General features: G+C 53.1%; 3 protein-coding genes across 5 annotated transcripts; 2 read left to right on the top strand and 1 right to left on the bottom strand.

The window, feature by feature from the left end:
- The first annotated feature begins 243 nt into the window (after positions 1 to 243).
- On the top strand, positions 244 to 14,978 carry USP5 (ubiquitin specific peptidase 5). 2 transcript variants are annotated; one of them, XM_019627714.1, is made up of 20 exons: positions 244 to 545; positions 4,265 to 4,390; positions 4,654 to 4,720; positions 4,899 to 5,032; positions 5,187 to 5,332; positions 5,597 to 5,781; positions 6,241 to 6,335; positions 7,055 to 7,248; positions 7,990 to 8,061; positions 8,560 to 8,647; positions 8,778 to 8,903; positions 9,393 to 9,546; positions 9,878 to 10,052; positions 10,685 to 10,773; positions 11,948 to 12,070; positions 12,603 to 12,746; positions 12,823 to 12,968; positions 13,185 to 13,338; positions 13,633 to 13,717; positions 14,328 to 14,978. In XM_019627714.1, exons 1-20 carry the CDS (start codon positions 336 to 338, stop codon positions 14,419 to 14,421), a joined length of 2,607 nt encoding a protein of 868 aa, XP_019483259.1. In that variant the 5' UTR covers positions 244 to 335; the 3' UTR covers positions 14,422 to 14,978. The 2 variants fall into 2 exon arrangements, with proteins under 2 accessions (XP_019483259.1, XP_019483258.1); XM_019627713.1 differs by having other exon boundaries at positions 11,948 to 12,139.
- Positions 14,979 to 15,821: 843 nt separating this feature from the next.
- Positions 15,822 to 19,223, top strand: TPI1 (triosephosphate isomerase 1). Its single transcript, XM_019627762.1, has 7 exons — positions 15,822 to 16,062; positions 17,214 to 17,337; positions 17,450 to 17,534; positions 17,609 to 17,741; positions 18,032 to 18,117; positions 18,417 to 18,504; positions 18,633 to 19,223. Exons 1-7 carry the CDS (start codon positions 15,837 to 15,839, stop codon positions 18,749 to 18,751), a joined length of 861 nt encoding a protein of 286 aa, XP_019483307.1. The 5' UTR covers positions 15,822 to 15,836; the 3' UTR covers positions 18,752 to 19,223.
- SPSB2 (splA/ryanodine receptor domain and SOCS box containing 2) lies at positions 19,021 to 21,805 on the bottom strand. 2 transcript variants are annotated; one of them, XM_019627761.1, is made up of 3 exons: positions 21,683 to 21,805; positions 20,674 to 21,423; positions 19,021 to 19,715 (listed from the first exon to the last, which is right to left on the bottom strand). In XM_019627761.1, exons 2-3 carry the CDS (start codon positions 21,335 to 21,337, stop codon positions 19,588 to 19,590), a joined length of 792 nt encoding a protein of 263 aa, XP_019483306.1. In that variant the 5' UTR covers positions 21,338 to 21,423; positions 21,683 to 21,805; the 3' UTR covers positions 19,021 to 19,587. The 2 variants fall into 2 exon arrangements, with proteins under 2 accessions (XP_019483306.1, XP_019483305.1); XM_019627760.1 differs by having other exon boundaries at positions 19,622 to 20,084.
- Between the last annotated feature and the right edge of the window lie 2,026 nt (positions 21,806 to 23,831).

Below are 23,831 nucleotides of genomic sequence, written 5' to 3'. Positions count from 1 at the left end.
TCATTGGGTAGCCCCTTTTCAAATACCAAGAATATAACTGCCCTTCTATTTTCGGATTGGACAAGTCCCCAGAAGTTTCTCAGATCAGTTTCCGCTCTTCAATAGAAGGCACGCGAAGGGTCTGTTGGGCTCCAGAGTGCGTGCCGCGAAAACTCCGTGGTCCACCTCGCTGCTCTACAGGCGCTCAATCCTGGGAGAGTGGGGATTGGTTCTTTAGACCATCGATTGCATTGGGAGCGCTTTTCATTGGCGTTAGTCAAGAGTAGGGCAGAAGGCGGAGCACTAGTAGGCAAGCTCCATCCAACTGCCATTCTCGCGCGTCTTCTCTGGAGCGCATGCACCTAACAAGTAGTGCTCATTGGACCGCAAGAGTAGGGGGTGGGGAACTAGGAACGGTGGGAGCCGCTGTGTGTGGAGGAGCTGCTGCCGGTGTCATGGCGGAGCTGAGTGAGGAGGCGCTGCTGTCAGTATTACCGACGATCCGGGTCCCTAAGGCTGGAGACCGGGTCCACAAAGACGAGTGCGCCTTCTCCTTCGACACGCCGGTAAGACCATTCCCCACGCCCGCAACGAGCACGACTTCCTTCCATCGCCCTGGTCATTCTGCCGGGGCCTGCAAAGCTGGGGCTACCGCCTCCTTGCGATGCACCATGGGACTTGTAGTCTCCCACGCTATTACCTGCCGCTGCTTTTAATTAGCTGGAGCTGTTGTGTGACTACCGCCCCCGGAAGACACCGCGGCCGCTTCCACCGCTCCCCGTCTGGTGGAGCATTATGGGGATTGTAGTCGTTCATTCCCCGCTGCTGTTCTAAGCCAGGGACTCAACCCGATCGTCGGACTACATCCCCCAAATGGACGCCTTCGGAAGCCTGGGAGTTGGCCTTGCCTGTCGCGCATGGCTTTCCGGGTTTTGTAGTCTCGTATAGGAGGGATGGGGCGACCCCCCACTGTTCTGGGCCGGGGTTGGGTGGGAGAGTGGGTAATGCAGCGCATAGGCGCCCAGTAGTCTGGAAGTGGCCACGAAGAAGGCCAGTTCTGAGAAAAGCCGAGTTACAGAGCCTCCACCCATGGTTAATATGGACAGGGGGCGGGGAGGTGGGTCATTGGTGGTAGGGAGGGGAGAAAAGAGGAAAGCTCTAGTCGTTTCTCCTTTAAGATGAACTGTGCCCGCGGCCCTCTCTCCTTTTCGTCCATCACAGAGAGCAAAGGGAACCCTTTTTAAAGTATTCCCAGAGAGATGGTTTCTTTCTTGGAGACTGCTAAGGCCCCTTTCCTATTCCGCTCCCACTCTTGACTAGTTAGACAAAGCCACCACCCACACCATGCTTCACGTTTTACAGGCTCCACCCGTTACCTCCCTTTCTGCAGTTCTGCCTTCCTGTGTCACCCTCAAGCAGAGACAAGCCTCCAGCCAGGCCAGAGCCTGAACTGAGAGGGCAACAGCCTGGTTGGGATCCGCCCCCTCACCACCCCTCCCCTCAAGCCGCTGCTGGGCCCTGCCCAGGGTGTTCGGCCAGACCAACTCATGGCCAGGAAAACTGCAAGTCAGAGTGGAAAGTCTTCATTAATGCATCGCCAGTGCTGAGTATAGCAGCATGATCTAAGGCCCCCGTTCAGGATCATCACTGATTTGTGGTTTGCTTGGTTTGCTAGGCTTTGAGCTGGGCCTCAGACAATATGCTGCTTCTCTGAAGCCTGGCTTTAGCAGAGCTAAAAGAGGACTGCTCTGAGCAGAGTTCCAGGGATCCAGTCCTTGTTGGTGAAACCAGGATCTTTTATTTCCAACAGAAGAGTTTAATCTCTGTAGAGTTTCCTTGTGCCTCCCAAGGTATCAGATACATGGCTTGGTGAAGCACCGTCTTTCTCAGGAGGAAAAGGGTTTTCTTAATTACCAACCAATGGTAGAAGTCAGTGGATTCCTCTTTACATTCCTGTCTCCTAGTAGCTGCTTTGAATAATCCAAAAGGATTTTTGTAATCTTATTACATTTTTCTTCTCTCACCCCAACTCAAGAAATCTCCAGTGCAGCTGAGTTGCGTTGCTAACCAACTTCCTGCATGTTTGATTATCTTCAAATTGCGTTCATGGTAGAAAGAGCGCTTATATGACCTCCTTGATGAGAAATGCTCCATTTGTTTATGAACATTTTAATCCACACTGTTCTAGGGAGTGGTATACAATCTGTGGGACCAGGAACTGCCTTAGATGGTACCCTACTTTTAATATCACAGCAAAGAATTTTTCAAGGCCACTGAGACTTATTCCAGGAAGAAGATGCCTGCACTTGCTCAGAACCTTGGATCTGAGGGAAGGCTCTGTTGTCTCCAATTTCCTCCTCCACCTTCTCCATCACTTATTCACAAAGGCACTGTTAGACTTGCTCAGTTTGGAGGAAGCCCATCCTCCCCCATCACCTGTGAATTAGGATAGACACTTGTGTTTCCCTGTTTTCTATCTGGCTTATGTGTGTTCTAGCTGTCTCAGAAAGTATTGTTAGATTGTCTTGAAAAGGGGATGGCTTTTTTTTTTTTTAAGATTTTATTGGGGAATTGAGGGAGGGGAACAGTATTGGGGAATTGGGGAAGGGGGCCAGCCAAGTTGTTGTTCTTTAATCTTCGTTGTGGAGGGCGCCAGTCACCATTTGGCTGCCCGTCGGCAGCTCGTGGCCTCTAAGCTCAAGGTGCTGGGTTCAATCTTAGTTGCAGGTGGGCGTAGCCACCATCCCATGCTGGAGTCCAACCATCAGCTTTGTTGTTAAGAGCACAAGCTCTAGGGCTGGCTGAGTGGTACGTTGGTTAAGAGTTGGCTTGGGATGCCAGCTCTGAGCATTAGGGCCCCGATTCGGGTCCCACATGAGGGCCAGTGATGCTGCGCCCTCCACAGCTAAGATGGTGAACAACAGCTCAACCTGGAGCTGGGCTGCTGTGAGTCGCCGGCAATGGCTAGGCTGCAGCCCCTGCTGCAGTGGGCTGCCATGAGCTACCATGAGTGGCTGGCAGCCGGCGTGAACTGCCGTGAGTGGCCATCCCAGTGGCTGGCAAGCGACTGCCTCACCCGAGAAGAGCGCAGTGATAATACCAACATGGGCGAGTGAAGCAACGTCCTCCACAACTAGACTGAAGAACAAAAGGACAGCAACTTGACTGTTCCCATTCCCCGATTCCCCAATGCTATTCCCTCCCCCAATTCCCCAATAAAATCCTAAAAAAAATGCACGCTCTATCCACTGAGCCATCCGGGTGGCAGCTCAGCTCAAGGTGCTGAGTTCAGCCTTAGTTGCGGGTGAGTGTAACCCACCATTGAACAGGCAATCTTCTTGATACACCAGCTGAGCCATCCTGCCACCTGTTGGCAGCTCAGCAACAGCTCAGCTCGGGCTCAGCGTCACTGGCCCATGTGGGAATCAAACCAGCGGCCCTGTTGCTCAGAGCTAGCACTCTTAAGCCAACTGAGCCACTCAGCAAGCCCAGAAAGGGAATGGCTTTGAAGTTGGGGGTTGATGGGACTTCAGTGGGGATTTAGTTATTGGTCAGAGGGGAGACAACAGGGTGGTGGCTGGAGAATGCCGGACTTCATGTCCCTGCCAGACTGGGTTGAAGTTTAGCTGTGAGCTATACGCAAAGCATTGTTCCTCTGGACCCAGGCTTCAGTAGGGGAAGAGGGAGAAGACTCATGTCGAGCAGGGTTTGAGTACCTAATGGAGTGTGGTAAAGGAAAGGTCTGGGCTTGCTGGCAAGCTCTGGGGTGAGATGTACTGTTCAGGTGCTAGAATCTCTGCTTCTCCAGTCTGGTAGGTTTTCTGAATCCTTGAGATTAGGTAGGATTTGTCATGGTATCTGACATGCAGGTCTTTCCTCTCTGAGGAAGGGACCCTTATCCCCTCTGAGTATAATCTCTGGCATTGTAAGTCCACGGTTTGTGATCCCCATTTCCTTTCTGGATCTCTCGGCTCCAAAGAAGAGGTAGAGCAAGTTCTCTGCAGTTGATTGGAGGGCTCCAAAGCCCAAAGAAGGAGCAAGAAGGAAGTACGGTGAATGACGATAGGTGTCATTCAGCTCCTGGTGTCCTTGTTAGTTATTATCAAAGTCATAGGAGGATGGGGAGAATCTTAGCCATGTAGTGGGTCCTAAAAGGCTAAATGACTTGCCACGAGCTACACAGTGTTAGAGAACAGAACCTTTCTTCTGGAAACCAGGTCTGAGTCTCCTCGCTTGGCCAGGCTTCATCCTTCCTGTGTTTCCTTCCCTGCCTTCTGTCCTGCAGGAGTCTGAGGGTGGCCTCTACATCTGCATGAACACATTCCTGGGCTTTGGGAAGCAGTATGTGGAGAGACATTTCAACAAGACAGGCCAGCGAGTATACCTGCACCTCCGACGGACCCGACGCCCGGTAGGGACAGGGGCTGGGGCAAGGCCTGGGGACATTCAGGCACATGCCACTCAGCCCTCATTTTGAATGTGTGTTCCGTTCTGACCTTCTACAGGCCTCAGTTTCCCCCTCTCACCTATTTCTGTTGGTGTTATTAAAAGTCAGCACACGTGTTTTTTAGCTCCATTCTCTCCTGCGATTAACCTACTCCATCCCATCCGTCCTCGCCAGTTGTCCTTTCCCTGGTGCTTATTGCCGATCCTGCCCTTCCTACCTCATTGCAGAAAGAGGAAGACACCACTACAGTCATTGGAGACCCCCCTCGAAAGAAGCCCACCCGGCTGGCTATTGGTGAGCACCACTGCAGTCCTGTTCTTCTCCCTGAATGGGTCTTTCCTGCTCCTGTGGGTACTAGGAGAGCCCCAAACAATGGGCCTGATCAGTGGTCCTCCAGCTGTAGAAGCGACAAAGTGAAGTGCTATATCTGTGGCCGTTGTCCTACTCTCCCTCTTCTTCCCTGTCTCACCAGGTGTCGAAGGCGGGTTTGACCTCAGCGAGGAGAAGTTTGAATATGATGAGGATGTGAAAATTGTCATTTTGCCGGATTACCTGGAGATTGCCCGGGATGGGTTGGGGGGACTGCCTGACTTTGTCAAAGATCGGGTATGAATACCTTCCCGCCCTCCCAAAGATTCTAGGGCAAGTGGGGCCAGCGCAGTGATGTCTTGGGCAAGCACTGAGAAAGCTGAATACCAAGGACTAGAGGGGACTGTGGGGCTGGGGCTGGGTACTGTCTCTGACCCTCTGCTTCCCCCAGGTGACCAGTGCAGTGGAGGCCCTACTGTCGGCCGACTCGGCCTCCCGCAAGCAGGAGGTTCAGGCCTGGGATGGGGAAGTGCGGCAGGTGTCTAAGCATGCCTTCAACCTCAAGCAGCTGGACAACCCTGCTCGAATCCCTCCCTGGTGAGGCCTGGCCCCTCCACCTCGGGGCACAATCCCCAGAACAGGGGCAAAGAGGCCACCCTCCTGGGGGATCTGGTGAGAGAGGGGGTCGGGAGCAGAACAAGGAGGGAGACTTGGGGGAGAAGAACTAAGCAGGGGGGCATCCAAAGGAGAGGAGAAGAGAGAGACCTTGGGCTGGCAGGGGGGCCCACAGAGCCCCCTTTCTCTACCACTCCCAGGTACCCCTGACCCATGTTTTAGCTCATTTTCTTCTCCCTGGGTTAGTGGCTGGAAGTGCTCCAAATGTGACATGAGAGAGAACCTGTGGCTCAACCTGACAGATGGCTCCATCCTCTGTGGCCGACGCTACTTCGATGGCAGTGGGGGCAACAACCACGCTGTGGAACACTACAGGGAGACAGGCTACCCATTAGCTGTCAAGCTGGGCACCATCACACCTGATGGAGCTGGTTGGTACTCCCTTGCCTTCTCCACACTGAAATGTGTTTTAACTGTTACTCAACTTTATATGGCACGAATAATACATGAACATGTTCTCTTGATAAACAGTGAAAATATTGCAGGTGAGACTAAATCTTAAATTAATCCCCCCAAACTCCAATCCCCTTCTTAGAAGTTACCATCATTATCTGATTCGTGAGGGTCTTTCCCAACCCATCTGACCCTAGACCCTTATCCTGCGGGGTAGAGTCACAATCAGTTCTAACCCTCACCCTGTTTTACCCCATCCTCCCTGACAGCCAATCCCAGAAGGGCTTGTGACCTCACTGATGTTCTGGGGGGCCAATAGGGTTCTCTTACAGGCTCATCCTCCTGTCCCACCCAGGCCCCTCAGAGCAGGAGGTGTCATTGGTGGCCAGGCCAGTCCCGAGCCACCCCCTTGACACTGCTCCTGCCTCTTGCCCTAGATGTGTACTCATATGACGAGGATGACATGGTCCTGGACCCCAGCCTGGCTGAGCACCTGTCCCACTTTGGCATTGACATGCTGAAGATGCAAAAGGTGAGACCCGTTCAGCTTCACATCCTTCTCATTCCTGCCCCTGCTCCTGTCAGGGAGCTTTCTTGCCCAAGGCTGAGGTAGTGTATTGAAGAGAGCTGCCACAAGTATGTCCCCAGGACATGTGGGCTTTGAAGAACTTTCTAGAATCATTTATTCATCCATTACATATTCCTGGGTACCTACTATGTGGTAGTCACAGTGTGAATAAGGCAGGTGTGGTCCTTCCTTTCATCGACGTGTATTCTAGATGGAAAGGCAGATGTTAATCATATGCTCACACAAATAAGTGAATAACCACAAACTGTGAGGGGTGCCGTGAAAGAGACGTGGAGGGCACTGCAATAGCGTACAGCAGGGGACCTGGCCTAGTCCAGGACATCAGGGAAGTTTCCCTGAGGCGGTGTTGCTTGAGTTGAAGACCTGAGGGGTGACGAGGGGTAACTTTGGAGTGGGGAAAACACTTCAGGTAGAGGGAATTGCATTCCGTTTCATTCCCTCCTTCAGTCAGAGGCCTGATGACTTAACAGGCCTCTGGTACTGTTAGCTTGTGGTCTTCCAGAACTTGGACTGGACCATATCTAGTGTGCATTGCCTGTTAGAGCCCATAATTCAACAAATGCTAGGCTCCAGCTGGGTATTGTCCTAGACCCTGTGAGAGATCAATGTGAAAAATCCAGGACCGAGTCTCTCACCCCGCCTGAAGTGTTCCTTCCCTGCAGACGGACAAGACGATGACCGAGTTGGAAATAGATATGAACCAGCGGATTGGCGAATGGGAGCTGATCCAGGAATCCGCTGTGGCTCTGAAGCCCCTGTTTGGGCCCGGCTACACGGGCATCCGGAACCTGGGTAACAGCTGCTACCTCAACTCGGTGGTCCAGGTGCTCTTCAGCATCCCTGACTTCCAGAGGAAGTGAGTGGTGCCCTCCCCACTGCTGGCCCCTTCTCTGCACCCCAACTCCCCTCCTGGTCGCCAGCCTGTAGGCACACTCCTTCAGCTGCCCTCAGCACCTCTGTTCCAACACAGTCTGTTCTGGTTACACTGTGGCTGGTGTGCTGTGTGGGGAGCAAGCTGTAGACTGCACCACTGTCACCCCGTCACACACACCCACTGACAGAGCAGAACACCAAATCCAAGAGCTCTCTGAGGCCTCCGACTGGCTCAAGGGTGAGCAGGTGGTCTTTATTTTAGGCCAGTGACATCAGATGAGCACCTAACATGGACATGTAGCACTTGGGGATAGGGGAGGGCTTAGGACACTAAGATAGAAAAAAGGCAAATTATTAGCATTAAATGACTTGACAGTCTGTTTGGGAAGGACCTGATGCATATGTGAAAGCTTAAAACATATTGACAGGTTCTGTTCAGTAGCGTATGAACTGTACTTATCTTTCTCCCAGGCTGTTTTCTCCCATACCCCTGACTCTCTCTTAGGGAGGAGGCTGGAAAAGACTGCCTCACTGCATTGCATGCTGACATAGTTGAGAAGTGAGGAAGGGCAGGTTGCTGGAAGGAAATGGACTCCAAGGTTCAGACACATAACTCCCCACTCAGCTAGCCTGTTAACTGAGCTAGTAGAGAATTACTCCCCCCCCCCCTTTTCCTCTGAGCCCAGGCCAAAGCCCCTCCAATTCTGCTATCCTTGGCTTTTAGGTATGTGGATAAGCTGGAGAAGATCTTCCAGAATGCCCCGACGGACCCAACTCAGGACTTCAGCACGCAGGTGTATGTAGTCAGGTCCTGCGTACAAAGGCTGAGCGCCTCGCTGAGAGCCTGTTTGCCTCCTCTCTGCTCCGTGAGCACCTGGCATGGGCAGCAGTTTAGCCCATGGCCAATTAGAAGCTTGCAGATGATTGTCTTCTGGGCATGCTGTCTACCTTGAGATGGGGGTCCTGTGGAACCTAAGATTTTGCACATTTACTTTTATTTATTTATTTATTTATTATTTATTTATTTTTTTAGCTGAGCCATCCTGCCACCTGTTGTCAGCTCAGCGGCGGCTCAGCTTGGGCCAGGACTTGAACCGCTGTTGTTCAGAGCTCACACTCTTGAGCAAGCTCTTAACCAACTGAGCCACTCAGCCGGCCCAGATTTTGCACATTTTAGAGAGCTGTCTAGGGAGGGCCATGAGCAGGAGTTAAGTTGGGGAGGAAGAGGTGCAGATTGACATGAGATTATCATTAGGTGACTAAAGCTAAATAGTTCTCTTGGATGTTAACACAGGGCCAAGCTGGGCCACGGCCTTCTCTCCGGAGAGTATTCCAAGCCAACACTGGAGTCAAGTGATGGGGAGCAGGTGTCAGAACAAAAGGTGAGTCTGGGTTTCTGTCCTTTTCAGGCTCTGGAATTATGGGGAAACTAAGGTGTGGGAGATGTGTAAAAAGGCCACTTGATGGGACTCAACTGAGCCCCAGCTGAGTTGCTGCCCTGGCTCTGCCTAGGAAGTTCAAGATGGCATTGCCCCTCGAATGTTCAAGGCCCTCATTGGCAAGGGTCACCCTGAGTTCTCCACCAACCGGCAGCAGGATGCCCAAGAGTTCTTTCTTCACCTTATCAACATGGTGGAGGTAAGGGCTGAGCAAATGACAAGGGAGGGCACTCTTCACACTCCTGTCCACCTGCAGTTCACTCCCTCTCCTTCCTGCCCCTTCTCGCCTCTGTCAGCCCAACCCGGTCCCACCCTTGTACCTGGCAGTCTGCATGCACTGCACCTTCCCTGTGGTAGCAATTGCACCTGAGGAGGATAGCAGAGCCAAGCAAGGATCCTTACACGTGATGGGTTTGCTGCCTCGTGAAGGATACACCCAAAGAAAATGCTATGAGGATACTTACTGCTTATCAAGAGAACTACACACAGTCGCACAGCGCTGTGATGGGGCCAGAATCGGGGAGGGCGTGGGTAATTGGGGAAGGCCTCTACTCTGCCCTTGCATCCGTGTGCTCTTAGTGGTAGTCTCCCTTCCCCTCCTGTCCCTCCCTGATCCCCAAGGACCCTTTTAGGCCCCCATTCCATTCCCTGGCTGCCCAGATCTCCCCACCCTGCTTCTTCCCCATAGAGGAATTGCCGGAGCTCTGAAAATCCAAATGAAGTGTTCCGCTTTTTGGTGGAGGAAAAGATCAAGTGCCTGGCCACAGAGAAGGTGAAGTACACCCAGCGAGTGGACTACATCATGCAGCTGCCTGTGCCCATGGACGCCGCCCTTAACAAAGGTAGGTGGCTCTCAGCGAGGCCTGGGTGTGGGTGGAGTCTGAGGGCTGTGAGGAGCGGTTGGGCACCTTACAGGAACAGAGCGCATAGTATGCTCTGCTCCCCCAGCCAGAGGTCCGAAGCTGGCGGGGGAAATAGGATTAACCTTGCTCACAGCTTGTCAGCAGAGCTGTGTTGAGAAACAGAAGCAAGATCATATACGAATGTGTGTCACATGGGTTTGGAGAGGGTGGAGAAGCTGAAGTAGTCATGGACACAGAGCCAGTAGTGCCAAGCTAAGGAGGGAAGGAGGCAGCGTCCTCTGAGGGATCCATCTACCAATTCTGTCGCCAGAGGAGCTTCTGGAATATGAGGAGAAGAAGCGGCAAGCCGAGGAGGAGAAGCTGCCACTGCCAGAGCTGGTTCGGGCCCAGGTGCCCTTCAGCTCCTGCCTGGAGGCCTATGGGGCCCCCGAGCAGGTGGATGACTTCTGGAGCACAGCCCTGCAGGCCAAATCAGTAGCTGTCAAGTAAGTCCTGTTGGTCTGGGCCCAAGGTTTCAGGCCTGTGTCAGGATAGTCCCAAAGATGCTATCTGCCTCTTTCCAGTTCTCTAGTCCCTTGTTTGGGGTGAAATCTCAGGGTTGCATCAGTTGAGGCTGGTAGTCTGACCCTGGCGAAACCAAGAGGCCCTAGCAGGAGCAGACATGAATGATTACTACATGTTACCTTGTCTTGCCCTAACCACTCCCTTTGGTCATGGGACAGGGTCACTTTTTGGTGCAGTGTCTCTCCATTCCCTCAATCCTGACTGCACAGACACTTAGTATCAGTTGTGGACAGAATGTGGATTTCCAGCAGATGGCCTGACATTTTGCTTAACTGTTGTTGGCATGAGCTTGAGATATGTAAGAGCGCTTTGGGCTCAAGAGAATTCAGCCATCCTCCCCTTTGTTGCTCCTGCCAATAAGACAGCCCTTCTCCTGATTCCTGCTGCTCCTTGTCTGCAGACGCTCTGATGCCCGCTCAGGGCAAGATAAGAATATGGAATATCTTCTGGGCTGTTTGATCTTATACCCATAAGAGGCTGAACCCCCGGGGAGGATTTCAGGAGAGAAGAACCTTGGGATTGTCTGGGTACCAGGACATTCTCTCTTCCCTAGGACCACACGATTTGCCTCATTCCCTGACTACCTGGTCATCCAGATCAAGAAGTTCACCTTCGGCTTAGACTGGGTGCCCAAGAAACTGGGTATGGTGGCTGGGACAAGTGAGGGAGGTTAAGCAGAAAATGCTAGAAAAAGAATGGGCCTTAACACATGTAAACTAATGTTTCTCTAACTTTCCTCTGAAAGGGGAAAACATTACCTTAGATGTTTCAAAATATGTCTAGTTTGAAAAGCACTGACCAAAAATATTAAGACGGCTTTGATTTTATAGTTACGATTTACAACCAAAAGTGATTTTCATAATTTTATTTTTAATAATTATTTTATTTTTCAATTACAGTTGACATACAATATCATATTAGTTTCAGGTGTACAGCATAGTGATTAGACATTTATATAACTTACAAAGTGATCACTCTTATAAATCTAGTACCCACCTGGTACCATACATAGCTATTACAATATTATTGACTACATTCCCTATGCTATGCTTTACATCCCCATGACTAGTTTGTAACTACCAATTTGTACTTCTTAATCTGTTCCCCTTTTTCACTCATCCCCCAACCCCCTTCCCATCTGGCAACCATCAAAATGTTTTTTGTATCTATGAGTTTATTTCTGTTTTTGTTCATTTATTTTGCTTTTTAGATTTCACATGTAAGTGAAATCATATGGTATTTGTCTTTCTGACTTATTTTACTCAGCATAATACCCTCTAGGTCCATCCGTGTTGTTGAAGATGGCAAGATTACATTCTTTTTTATGGCTGAGTAATGTTCCATTGTTTATATATACCACTTCTTATTTATCCATTCATCCATTCATGGACACTTAGGTTGCTTAGTTTTATTTTTATAATTGGTAAGATGTTTTCATTTTGATAATCTTGAAATAATTAGCTCTCATGGGTCTTACAGGCCCCTGATGGCTTTGAGAACTGCTGGTTTAACTTCATTTCGTAGATGAGACCCACAGAAGTATAAAATCATTCCGTTGCACAAGTTGGAGGCCTCCTTCCTTGCCCCTAGCTCATCTGTGGTAGATCTAGGACTAGAATCCAGGTCTGCTGACTCCCAGGCCCACAATTAATTTTTATTGCACTGGGACCCCCTAAGATTGGTACTCTCTGAACAGCTCCTTATTACAGAGCAGTGCCAAGATATGGTGTAGGGGCTTGAGATTCCCAAAGTTCTTTTTCAGGGAGGCCCTCGGGGAGCTGCTGAGGTGAGCTTTTATCTGACATTCCAACTACAGATGTGTCCATTGAGATGCCAGAGGAGCTAGACATCTCCCAGTTGAGGGGTACAGGGCTGCAGCCTGGAGAGGAGGAGCTGCCTGACATTGCCCCACCCCTGGTCACTCCGGATGAGCCCAAAGGTAGCCTTGGTTTCTATGGCAACGAAGACGAAGACTCCTTCTGCTCCCCTCACTTCTCCTCTCCAACATGTTAGTGACTCTTCTTCCTGCCTGTCTCTCTCCCTTGCTGATGGGGGTCTTCTCTGCCTGCCTCACCCCAACCCTGTCCTTTGTGTTTCTCCTCCCTTTCAAATTTCCTGTGCTCTCTTGATGGACATGAGGACTTATTGGAGCACTCCCAGCCACATTGTGTGTGGCGGCAGTAGCACTGGCTAATTGCCTCTCTACCCTTGTCACCTCATTAGTTGGGGGCATGGGCTGGGATTCTGTGAGAATGGGCAAGCAAGAGGACCCATAGCGGATCTTTGGCCTTAGTTCTGTGCCTTTAGGGTACTGGCCCGACACTATGTCATATTGTCTGTCGTTTAGTTCTGGGGTGAGAAAAATGCATGGAATGGATGCTTGGGAGAGGACTGGGGCTGGACTGTGGGAGGGAGGAGGAGCAGAGTGGCCCAAGGAGTTCGTCACTGTGCCCTCCCTTCTCCCACCACAGCTCCCATGTTGGATGAGTCTGTCATCATCCAGCTGGTGGAAATGGGCTTCCCTATGGATGCCTGCCGTAAAGCTGTCTATTACACGGGCAACAGTGGGGCCGAGGCTGCCATGAACTGGGTCATGTCACACATGGACGATCCAGGTACGCAGGGGTAGGTAGCAGGGCGGGGCAGGGCCACCACCTTCCCCTAAACACTTCCACCCCTTATCATCCACAGATTTTGCAAACCCCCTCATCCTGCCTGGGTCCAGTGGACCTGGCTCTACAAGTGCAGCCGCAGACCCACCGCCAGAGGACTGCGTGACCACCATTGTTTCCATGGGCTTCTCTCGGGACCAAGCCCTCAAAGCTCTGCGGGCCACGGTAGGGACTGCCCCAGCTCAGGACTGGGGCCTGTGGGGTTGAAGGAAGTGGGCGTGAAGTTCCATCCTTCATGAGCAAGACCAAGGACAGCCATTGCGGTATGGCCAAGGCGGGCCTCCACCCTTTGGTGGCTGTGATGCAGGAGCTCAGGCTTTCCCTGGTGACTTTCTTTCCCCTGAACGTGTTAGAAAATGTCATACTTCCCTCCTCTCCAAGAACAATAGTTTAGAACGGGCTGTGGACTGGATCTTCAGTCACATTGACGACTTGGATGCAGAAGCTGCCATGGACATCTCCGAGGGCCGCTCAGCTGCTGACTCCATCTCCGAGTCTGTGCCAGTGGGACCTAAAGTCCGGGATGGTCCTGGAAGTGAGTGTCCTGGGGAAATAAGACAGGCCTGATGGGACCTAGCCAGTCTTCTATCCCAGATCCTCATTCCAAGGCAGCTCTGCTTCCCCTGGGGAAGGGGGGCGGAAGCTTCCTGCCCCTGACAGGACTCCTGAAGGTGGGATTCTAGGGGGTGGAGACAGACTTTTGACCCAATACATGCCCACATTCCCTGAAACTCATGTCAGGAGTTTGAGCTGTTAGATTATATTTGGTCTGTCACTCAAGGATCCCTTCTAATTCTCTTCTCTGCCCCCTCCCTCTCTCCTTCCCTAGAGTATCAGCTCTTTGCCTTCATCAGTCATATGGGCACCTCCACCATGTGTGGTCACTACGTCTGCCACATCAAGAAGGAAGGCAGGTGAGGGGCCAGCAGTAGCAGTGCTCATCTGGAATAGGAGAGTGGTGGTGGAAATGAGTAGGGCCATCTTGGAAATCTTCAGAATGTTTGTGGAGAAGGTGAAGGAATGCCTGATGGTAGCCACAAATACACCAAGGATGAGAGAATTCCTGAAGGCAGGGATTGGCAAAGTACAGCCCGAGGGCTGGATCCAGCCACTGCTTTTGTAAGTAAAGCTTTAACGAGTGTAGCCACACTTAAACTCAGTTATGTATTGTCTGTGGCCGCTTTGATGCTGCAACAGGAAAGTTGAGTAGTGTCAACAAACCGGATGACCTGCCAAACCTGTAAGATTTACTGTCTGGCCCTTTAGAGAAAGTTGGCTGACCCCCTCCTTACAGGGATGGGTGGGGGCGGCTGTAAAGATACTGGAGGATCTGAAGACATCGAGTGGGGGAAATGTTTGTGAGACCGCTCCTTTCAGACAGGTAGCAGCTGGACTGTAGGTTTGAGGGCCTTTCCCCAGAATTGCCAGGATCAACTCCAGGAGCTATGTCAGAGAAACCTAGTTGAAGCGGTGTAGACTGCCCAGTTTGTTCATCCTTTTTCACCCTCTCCCCAACCTCCCCAGATGGGTGATCTACAATGACCAGAAAGTGTGTGCCTCTGAGAAGCCGCCCAAGGACCTGGGCTACATCTACTTCTACCAGAGAGTAGCCAGCTAAGAGCCTGCCCCGACCCCTTACCACGGACGGCAGGGGACAGACCACCTGGCATGAGGGAGAAGGGCTGGGGGGTGGACTGCAGCCCCCCTGCTCTGTACTCTTGTTTCTTTTTGTCCCCAGCAGCAGGGGAAAAGCTAGAGGCCCTAGGAGAATGGGCAAGCCAAGTAGAGGGGCACTTGAGACTTTGGGGCTAGAGCAGGAATGGGACTGGAGGGTGGCCGCCTGTCTGTGAGACTATGTTGCTTCCCCTCCCCCCTGAACCCTTAGTTCTCTGCTTTTCTAACCCTGCCAGCCCCTGGTGTGGAGGGGGCTTGTTTGTGTGTGTGTGGGTGTTGCTTTGTGCAGCCTGTTCCACAAGAGGGGGTGTCCCTGCTCCACTCCCCCTTTGTGTTTGCTCCCTGTGTGGTCTGGCCAGGAGGGATATGAGGGAAATGGGGACCCCCTCGTCCTCCTGCCTAAGTCTTTTCCCCACCCTGTCTCTTCCCTGTCCTTCTCTGGAAAATGCCAAAATACATGATGTGAATAAAAGTACAATGGCTAAATCGTGTCATGTTTGATACCTTGAGGAGACTTATCTTCCTTGGGGTTTAGCAGGAGGTCCAGTGTCCAAGAACTCCCAGCCTTACCCCCTCTTTAGGCAGTTCTCTACTTTTCAGGAGTTCTAGTGCTCTTGGGACATTGAGGGTGAGGTGAGGGCTGGGAGCTGCACATCAGGGGAAGTGGAGTGGGGTGACAGCAAACATGGGGTGAAAAGCCCTTCTTTCCTGCCTCCCTCCCTCCCTCTTCCTTTCTTCCAGCAGTCACACACACTTCCAGCAGGGGGCCCAAGTGGGTATTTCCCAAATGTCCCCATTGTCTAGGGGGTCCTGGGTCTGGGCCCCAGGCTCTGCAGTATCTTGACCAGCTGGAGCTGAGTGGGATACTCCTGGGGGAAGGATTCTGAACTGTCTCTCTTAGCTGCACAGTTTCTGTGCCAATGTGGGCCGTCCCTGTCCCTCTGAACCCTGTCACTTGCCCAGTAACTAGGGCTACTTTCCCTGTGTGGGTCAAAGTTGCCTGCTCAGCAATCAGGCGTGTAGCTACTCGGATGGGGGAAGGGGCAGCCCCCTCAGTCTCCTGAGCAATGTGGTCTAGGGCTAGCCAAGCAGTTGGGAGTGGTCGGTCCAGCTGTTAGCTAGCTCCCCTGCGAACCACCTCTGGCCGTATGGAGGGCTGTAGTCGTGAAGTGGTGGGACTTTCCGAGAGCAGGGGCTCACAGTTCTCGCATTCTCTTGAAAGTCCGGCAACAGGCTGAAGTGACTGAGCCCCTACGGCCCTAGAACATTGCTACAAGAAAGGGGGTTACCACAGAATACTGCCATTCGGGCGGCGGGCGGGGCGGGGGGAAGGACTTGCCAGCAGGGGCCGGGCTAACCATGGCAGAGGATGGGGAGGAGGCGGGGTTCTGCCTCACCGCGCTCTATATAAGCGGGCAGTGGCCGCGGCTGCGCGGTGAAACTGACCTTCAGTGTGTCGGCTCCAGCGCCATGGCGCCCTCCAGGAAGTTTTTCGTGGGGGGGAACTGGAAGATGAATGGGCGAAAGGCGAATCTGGGGGAACTCATCAGCACTCTGAACGCCGCCAAGGTGCCAGCCGACACCGGTAAGCCTCTCTGGGGAGGGATCTGGTTGGTGGGGAGGGCGGGCGTGGCAGCGCCCTCTCCCGGGCCACCTGATGTCCGCGTAGACCTGGATGCAGGGCTGGGGACGAGGGCTGCCCGGGATCCGGACATTGACCCAGCAGCGCCGTGGCCCTGCAGCCGCAGTACCGGGAGTGTGTCGTGGGGGGAGGGGGGGGAAGCAGGGCCGCATTTACCGGTGCCTTCGGAGAGTGAGGCGGGAAAGGACTTTCTGGGTCATCGGGAGGAAAATGGCCCCGGGGCGCGGCCTGAGCTGCACCACGAGGAGCCGGGGGTGGGAGCGAAGGCTAGATGCGGGTTACTGGGAGAGGCTGGCAACGCCTCTAAGTGGGGACGGTGGGGGGAGAGGATGCGGCTGAGTGGGCGTGCGGGCCTCCAGCTACCTGCCCCCTAGGCCCCGCTCCGTGCGCTGCCGCACGTAGGCCAAGACTCCTCCCCGCGCTTTGCCCCGCCGGCCGAGAGCCCCCGTCGAGCTGCTTCGGCCTCCGGAGCTCCCAGCTCTAATCCTTTACTCTGGGCAGCCTGGATGATTCCTGCCTTCCATAGAAAGCGGCAGAGCTATCGGGAACGAGGAGTGATCCTACTCCTTTTTCCAACCTGGGACCGGGAAAGTGCAGGGCCTCTGTAAGCTGGTGCTGTCTTCAGTCCTTCCCATTCACCTAAATCACAGAACCATGGACTGGATCAAAAGAGGCATCCTCTTTTGTTTTATTCCCCAGAGACCTGAATGGAAACCGCAGGGGTTGGCCCCCTTCTGCTTTTGCTAAATTGCCTTGCCTTGCCTTGCCTGGGGGCTATTTTAGAAGAGAGGCGGGGTTGGCCCCCAGAGAATGCTGAGTCTAGGAGGTACCCAGACCCAGAATAGCCCGGGGAAATCGGAGCCACAGCTTTTAAAAGAGCAGAGGGCAGGGTGAGGGCCATGGCCTCCCAGGAGCACCTGCAAAGCTCTAGGAGTTGGGAACAGGCCCAATCTGGGCTCAATATGGACAAAGAGCCTCTTGCTGGGGTGAAAAGAGAAGGAAGGCAGAACTAAGAAAGCTGGTGAAAGATAAGGGGCTCCAGAGCATTGGATGGAGTTTGGAGAATGAAGACTTTCTTGTGATCTCACCCTCAGAGGTTGTTTGTGCACCCCCCACTGCCTACATTGACTTTGCCCGGCAGAAGCTAGATCCCAAGATTGCTGTGGCTGCGCAGAACTGCTACAAAGTGACTAATGGGGCCTTTACTGGGGAGATCAGGTGAGATGCGGGTGGGGGGAGGGTGGGTGGGGACCCTGCCCTCACCTTCTTCATTGAGTGGAAAGCCACAGGTGGGCTCCCTGTGAAACTGTGGCCTCATCTCTTTCTGTAGCCCTGGCATGATCAAAGACTGTGGAGCCACGTGGGTAGTGCTGGGGCACTCGGAGAGAAGGCACGTCTTTGGGGAGTCAGATGAGGTTAGTAACCAGGAGAGGAGATAAGAGATGCCTTATTCCAAGATTGGTGTCTCACCAAGTCTGTTCCTTGACAGCTGATTGGGCAGAAAGTGGCCCATGCCTTGGCCGAGGGACTTGGAGTGATCGCCTGCATTGGGGAGAAACTAGATGAGAGGGAAGCTGGCATCACTGAGAAGGTCGTTTTCGAGCAAACCAAGGTCATCGCAGGTATCTGTGGAGAAAGGGACCTATAAGCCCAGCCGGGGCCTTGGAGGCACAGAGGGTGGGGTCAGATGCCCTGCAGCCTGACTTGATTCCCATGCTGATACTGGAAAGGAAAGGGGAAGGTGGGAACCCTTCCCTGTCGCTTCTGCTTCTGCTCCATGGCTTTGATGCCTCTTGGAGTTCCTTCAACAGCCACCAGGGGGCAGAAGGCCACCCTCGTTCTTTAGTCCATGGGTATCTAGCTGGATAGCACCTTCCTGTTCACCCTTCCCTCTGTGATCTCTGTCCCACAGATAACGTGAAGGACTGGAACAAGGTTGTTCTGGCCTATGAGCCTGTCTGGGCCATTGGTACTGGCAAGACTGCAACGCCCCAACAGGTAACTCAGCCCAGGAGCCCCACCCTCATCCTACCCTGCCTCAGTAGATCTGGACAGCCACAGATACAATCTGGGCCAACTCCTCATTTTAAAGACAGGAGCCCCCAAGCCCAGAGAAAAAGAGTGATTTGTCCAAGGACATCCATTCTAGGGCCTGGAGGGGATCGGTGTTATGGCTTGGATCCCAGGGTTTCTGGGATTTCCTGAAAACACACTGCTTCTTTACGGGTGCCCAGGTTTTTTTCCCCCTTTGAGGGAAAGGCTGAAAGAGTCTTACTTAGTCTGGCTTCTTGTTCTAGGCCCAGGAGGTACACGAAAAGCTCCGGGGATGGCTTAAGTCCAATGTCTCTGATGCAGTGGCTCAGAGCACCCGCATCATTTATGGAGGTGAGTGGGTTTGGCTCCAGTCTGAGGTGGAGTGGGCTGAGAACTAGACTGAGCCGTCAGACATGGAGGTGGGGATGGAGAATGCCCATCCCATCCCTGACCATTCCCCCTCTCTTTTCCCTTCCAAGGTTCTGTGACCGGGGCAACCTGCAAGGAGCTGGCAAGCCAGCCTGATGTAGATGGCTTCCTCGTGGGTGGTGCATCCCTCAAGCCTGAATTTGTGGACATCATCAATGCCAAACAATAAGCCCCATCCATCTCTGCTACCCTTCCTGCTATGCCAGGGACTACTTAGCTCAGAAGCCCGATAACTGCGCTCCCCTTCCCACACATGCTTCTGATGGTGTCATCTGCCCCCTCTTGTGGCCTAATCCAAATTGTACCTCTTCCTTTACCGTTTACACCTTATCCTGTAATGGTCGGGACCAGGCTAATCCCTTCACTTAACTGTAATGGTTGTAACAAAACATGTCACCAAGATGGCTTCTCCTTGACTGAGAAGAGGAAGGGGTGGAGTTTGTGGGTCCCCTTAGTTCCCGGTAAAGACGAGAGAGAAACCATCTTCCTCTCCCATCTCGTACCATGGGGCCAACAGCTGAGAGCCCTGTCGTCCCCTCAGAGGCCAGGGGTACTGTTCTCGCCCCCGGTGCCAATGCCTGTGGTGTTGTGTATGTGATCAGCCCTGCCTGGGGGGAGGGGAAATAAACACCAGACACTAAGCCTTGTGATTCGTCCTTCACTCCTGTACTTCTTTCCATATCATCTTTTTCCTTGAGACAGCCATAGGCTTGTGCAAAAAAATACCACAAACAGGTTTTTACAGTAGCACATCTCTTGCTATTTTTACTTGAAAAAATGTCTTGCGTACCAGGCTGCCACAGCCTTGAATAACAGCTTCCCTTCACCCTCTGGGTGGCTCTGGGGCTGTTGAGCTCCCCACAGCTTGGGTTGGGGTAGGGGCCCAGCCTCACCTCCCCCCAGCCTCTCTGGCTTTTAAGTAGCTGGTCTAGGCCAGCAGTGCCTCCTCCCTGGCCCCTGAGGAGGAGTGGCATCAAGACCCCATGCATCTGTGGTATCACAGGGTCACTGGTAGAGCAGGTACCGCTTCATGGCAGGGGGCAAGGGCAGAGCAGATACCTGGCCCAGCCGGGTAGCCCCCAGTGTTTGGCGCACGCACAGGCGGCTCAGGTGCAGAAGGGAGTGTGGCTCCGCTGGGAGAGAGAAGGAGGGGAAGGTAAGTAGGAGTGCAGCCACCAGCCAGACATCCTCAGACTACAGGTTCTCTTCTGCTTTCCTGCTCCGAGTCTGCTCCCACCTTGGTTGAGGGAGATCTAAGGCATCCTGACATCCTGCATCTGCTCTGGGATGGGAGGCATCGCATGCATTCCCAGGCAGAGCTGGGGGTGAAGCTCTAAGTCCCTCTAAGCAACAGTCCAAGGTGGCTGAGAGGGGTGGAGCTGGCCCAGGCTTTGATTCCAGAGAGGCCTTGGGACGGGCTGATAAGCTGAAAGGATGGCCCTCCATTCTATAACAGCTCATGGGTGATGGGAGAAGCATCCAACCTCTGCTGAAGATCACAGCTGCAGAGAACAGTTAAGTTCAATCAGCTCCAGGCCCTGGCCGCATTGGTTTCCCCAAGAAGGCCCCTCCCCTGCAGCATCACGCCAAACCCTGCCTCCACTGCTCTCCTAGGTGCCCCTCCCCTCAATGTCTCCTTCCTGGGAAGTCTCCTACCTACTGAGGAAGTAGGTATGTCACAGGTCAGAGCCCAGGAAACCTGGTACACACTGGGTGGCTGGCACTGCCAGTCTTCTTCCTTTTGGACTTGTACACCTAGCCTAGTACCCATTTAACCCTTTGCACCTCTGCTCCAGGGACTAATGACAGCTCCTGTAAAGCCCTAATCCCAGGAGTGCCTCCCTCCACTCTTGAGGGCTCACCACTTACTAGCAAGTGGATTTCCCAAGCCCCATTTTTTACCTCTATTGCTGTTGGGAGGATTAAATTAGGTAACAGCTGTGAAGACCCTTAGCCATTCCTCGTACTTGAATAAGGGTAGAAGGCATGTCAGATGGAGGTTCCTTCCCTCTACTCTTGCAAAGATGAGCTTCCAACCCAAACCACAGCCACCAGTGACAGAACACTCCCCACATCTGCCCCAGGCCTCACCTCTCCTTTCGCCCAGGTAGCTGATGCGGACCTGGCACTGGCCCCAGACAGCGCTTACTGCTGGATAGAGGGTCCTGCCCTTTAGTCCCCGGAAGGCTGGCCCCAGGTAGGTCCCCCCAATAGCGTAGCCCAGAGTTCCCTCTTCCATGTCAAGAACCACCAGCAGCCTCTCCGGCACTTCCAGCTGTTCACCCCGAGGTCCGGCTGGATATTGAGGGGCACCGGGCCCCTTGCTCTGATGGTACAGCTTCCCCCGCCCGATGTCCCAGCCCCACGACTCGCTGTTGCTGCCCAGCAGCGCCGCGTAGTGGTCAGCCTGCAAAGGAGCGAGGGCCGTGGCCACGCCCACCACGGCGTGGGTGCCCCTCTGCTCCGGGGGCCAGCTGATCTCCCAGGCGTGCAGGCCCCTTGAGTAGCCCCTCTTACCCCGGGCCCCATCAGTGCTCTGGGCCACGGGCCGCCGCTCAAAGCACAACCCCCCTTCCTTGACCTCGATGTTTTCTGAGCAGTCCTTGGGGTTCCACCCGTGGCGCCGTTGGGCCCCCAGGTCAGGAGGGGGAGCAGACAGCAGTTCCTCCAAGCCTTCAGGACAAGAGAGGTCGGGGTACAGGGCCTGTGGGGTAGGGGTGCTGTGGCTGCCCCCTGCCAGGGCCGTCTGGCCCATGGAGGTGAGGAGCTGGGGGACCGCAAGAGTCTCGCTGGGGCGTCTCGTCTCTCTTCTGCAAGTTGTAGTTCCTGTTGGGTATTGACCTGGATGGAATTGGGAGAGAAGAGGGTGTGAAGTGCAGGATCCTGGCGGGGGGCTCCTCACCCAGGCGCTTCATCCTTTCACCACCCGTTCGGCCACTGCCCCGCTCCTCCCTCTTCGTTCCCCCAAAGCTCCTCAGCCCATCACCTTGCCCTCATCCATCTGTCCCGGTCTCCCGAGATTCTCGCGAGTTCGTCCCCTTCGGGCCTCTCTAGGGGCCATCCCCTCGCCCTCCCCATGCCCGCGTCACCGCTCCCGAACCTTGTTTGGCTCCCCAGGCCGGGAGGTCGCCGGGCCTCAAGAAAAGTCCGGCCGAAAAGTCGCTAGGCGATCAGGGCGCAGAACGCCGGGCGCAGAACGCCGGCGGCTTCCGTCTCCAGCGCCTCCCCCAGGTCTCGCCCCGCCCCGAGGCCCCGCCCCACGGGGGGGGGCCCTCTCGTCACCGCTCCAGGTCGCGCCCCGCCCCGAGGCCACGCCCTCGCTAGGAGGCCCTCGCGGGCAGTTAACCCTTCTCTTACCTCAGTTGGAGGTCTGTTCTCCACAGTCAAGGCGGTTGAGCTTCTGGGCAACCAACTCCCGAGCCCCTAGAGATGAGGGGCATGGGGTCAAAGGGTTGTGTTTCATTGTGCTGTCCTCTGTTTCCGTGGTCCTATGATTCTGGGTCATTGTTTCTGGGCAGGTCTCTTTCTGACCCAGTTGTGAGTCAGCTGATTCTATGCCTGAGCTGCGAACTCTTGTGTTTCGGTTCTGAGCGGTAGATGTCATAGGTCTCCATGCTGTTCTAGTCTTCATACTGGACGTCAATCCATTCCTGAGCTATTGGTCTCATTTGGGAGAGTGTAGTGGTTAAACCTTGGTTGTGGGTGAAGCTATGCCATTAATTAGCTGTGTGCCCTTGGGGAGGTTGCCAAACTTCTCTAAACCTGTTTTCTCTTGTGTAAAATGGGAATAATGATGGTACTTACTCATAGGGTTGTTGTGGAGTTCAAATAATCCAGGTAAAGCACTTAGTGTGGAGTCAGGTACTTGTATGCACTCACTAGGCATAGCTATTATTGTTTATTCAACGTTTACTAAGTGCCCATTCTATAGAGAGGCAATATAATATAATGGTGAAGGATGCCCACTGTGGATCCAGGCTGACTGGATGTGAATACCCGAAGACCAGTATGCATATGACCTTGGGCAAATTTCTTAACCTCCCTGGTGCTGTTTCTTCCTCTGTAAAACGGAAATGCTGTTGGTATCTAACGCATAGGTTGTCATGAGGATTCAGTGAGTTTTTTCTATATGTAAAGCACAGCTTCTGGTTCAAATGTAATCATTTGCGCTAAGCATTGAAATTTAAGCAGTGAATCCTCAAGGGGGTTACAAGGACATTGATAAAAACAGATGATCATTTAGTAGGTGAAATTATGGAGATATAAAGAAAGTATATGGGAGTAAAAAGGATGGGACTCCTAACTAGAGATTCAGTAGTTAGGAAAGGAAAATGTCTGGGAGATGACACTGGGTTGAATCTTAAAGAATGTCTAGTAATTGGCCTGAGAGGTGTTTCTGCAGGATGGGGTGGGGTTAGCGTTGCTGCATGTAAGAAGGTATTTCCAGACAGAGCTGGCTTGAAAACAAGCCAAAAGCAGTAGTTGGGTTTAAGGAAGTTCGAAGACTTCATTCAGGGTTGCTGCAGCAAGAAAGGAAGCATGGAGACAAGCCTGGAGAAGTCAGAGCCAGATCACAGAGGCCTTGTAGGTCAAGTTAAAATATGCAAGTATTAGCCTCTGGACAGGCCAGTAACGGGGAGTCACATAGGATAGAAGCAGGAGAGGAACATGGTCAGATACTTATTTTAGAAAAACTACCCTGACGGCAATGTTGAGGCTTTGAGAGAAATAGGACATGAAACATCAAGGCTGGTTCCAGCAGCTCAGGTAACAAGTGTCAAGAGCCTGAAATAGGGCAGTAGAAATAAGGATGAAAAGAATTCAAAAAGCACTGATGGAATTGCAAAGTTTGGTGACAGATTAGATGCTGAGGCCAGAGAAAAGAAAGAGAGAAAGGGAGGTTTCCAGTCTGGAAGTCTTTGTTGGAAGGTGGTGCCACTAATGAAGATGGAGATGACAGGAAAAGTAGCAATTGGGGGTTGGGCCAGGAGGGTGGGAGAGAGATGGTGAGGTCAGTCAAGGACATTTTTTTTTTTAAGATTTTTATTGGAGAATTGGGGGAAGGGGAACAGACAAGTTGTTGTCCTTTTGTTCTTCAGTCTAGTTGTGGAGGACGTTGCTTCATTGGCCCAAGTTGGCACCATCATTGAGCTCTTCCCGGGCGAGGCAGGTCAGTCGCCGGCTTCTGGATGGCTGCTCACTGCAGCTGCTGGCCGCTCACGCTGGCTGCTGGCTACACACAGTAGCCC

The sequence above is a fragment of the Hipposideros armiger genome, unplaced genomic scaffold (genome assembly GCF_001890085.2).
Source record: "Hipposideros armiger isolate ML-2016 unplaced genomic scaffold, ASM189008v1 scaffold_739, whole genome shotgun sequence".
NCBI classification, from domain to species: domain Eukaryota; kingdom Metazoa; phylum Chordata; class Mammalia; order Chiroptera; family Hipposideridae; genus Hipposideros; species Hipposideros armiger.
The sequence above is the reverse complement of the archived record's forward strand: the minus strand, read 5'-3'. Positions and strand labels throughout refer to the sequence as shown.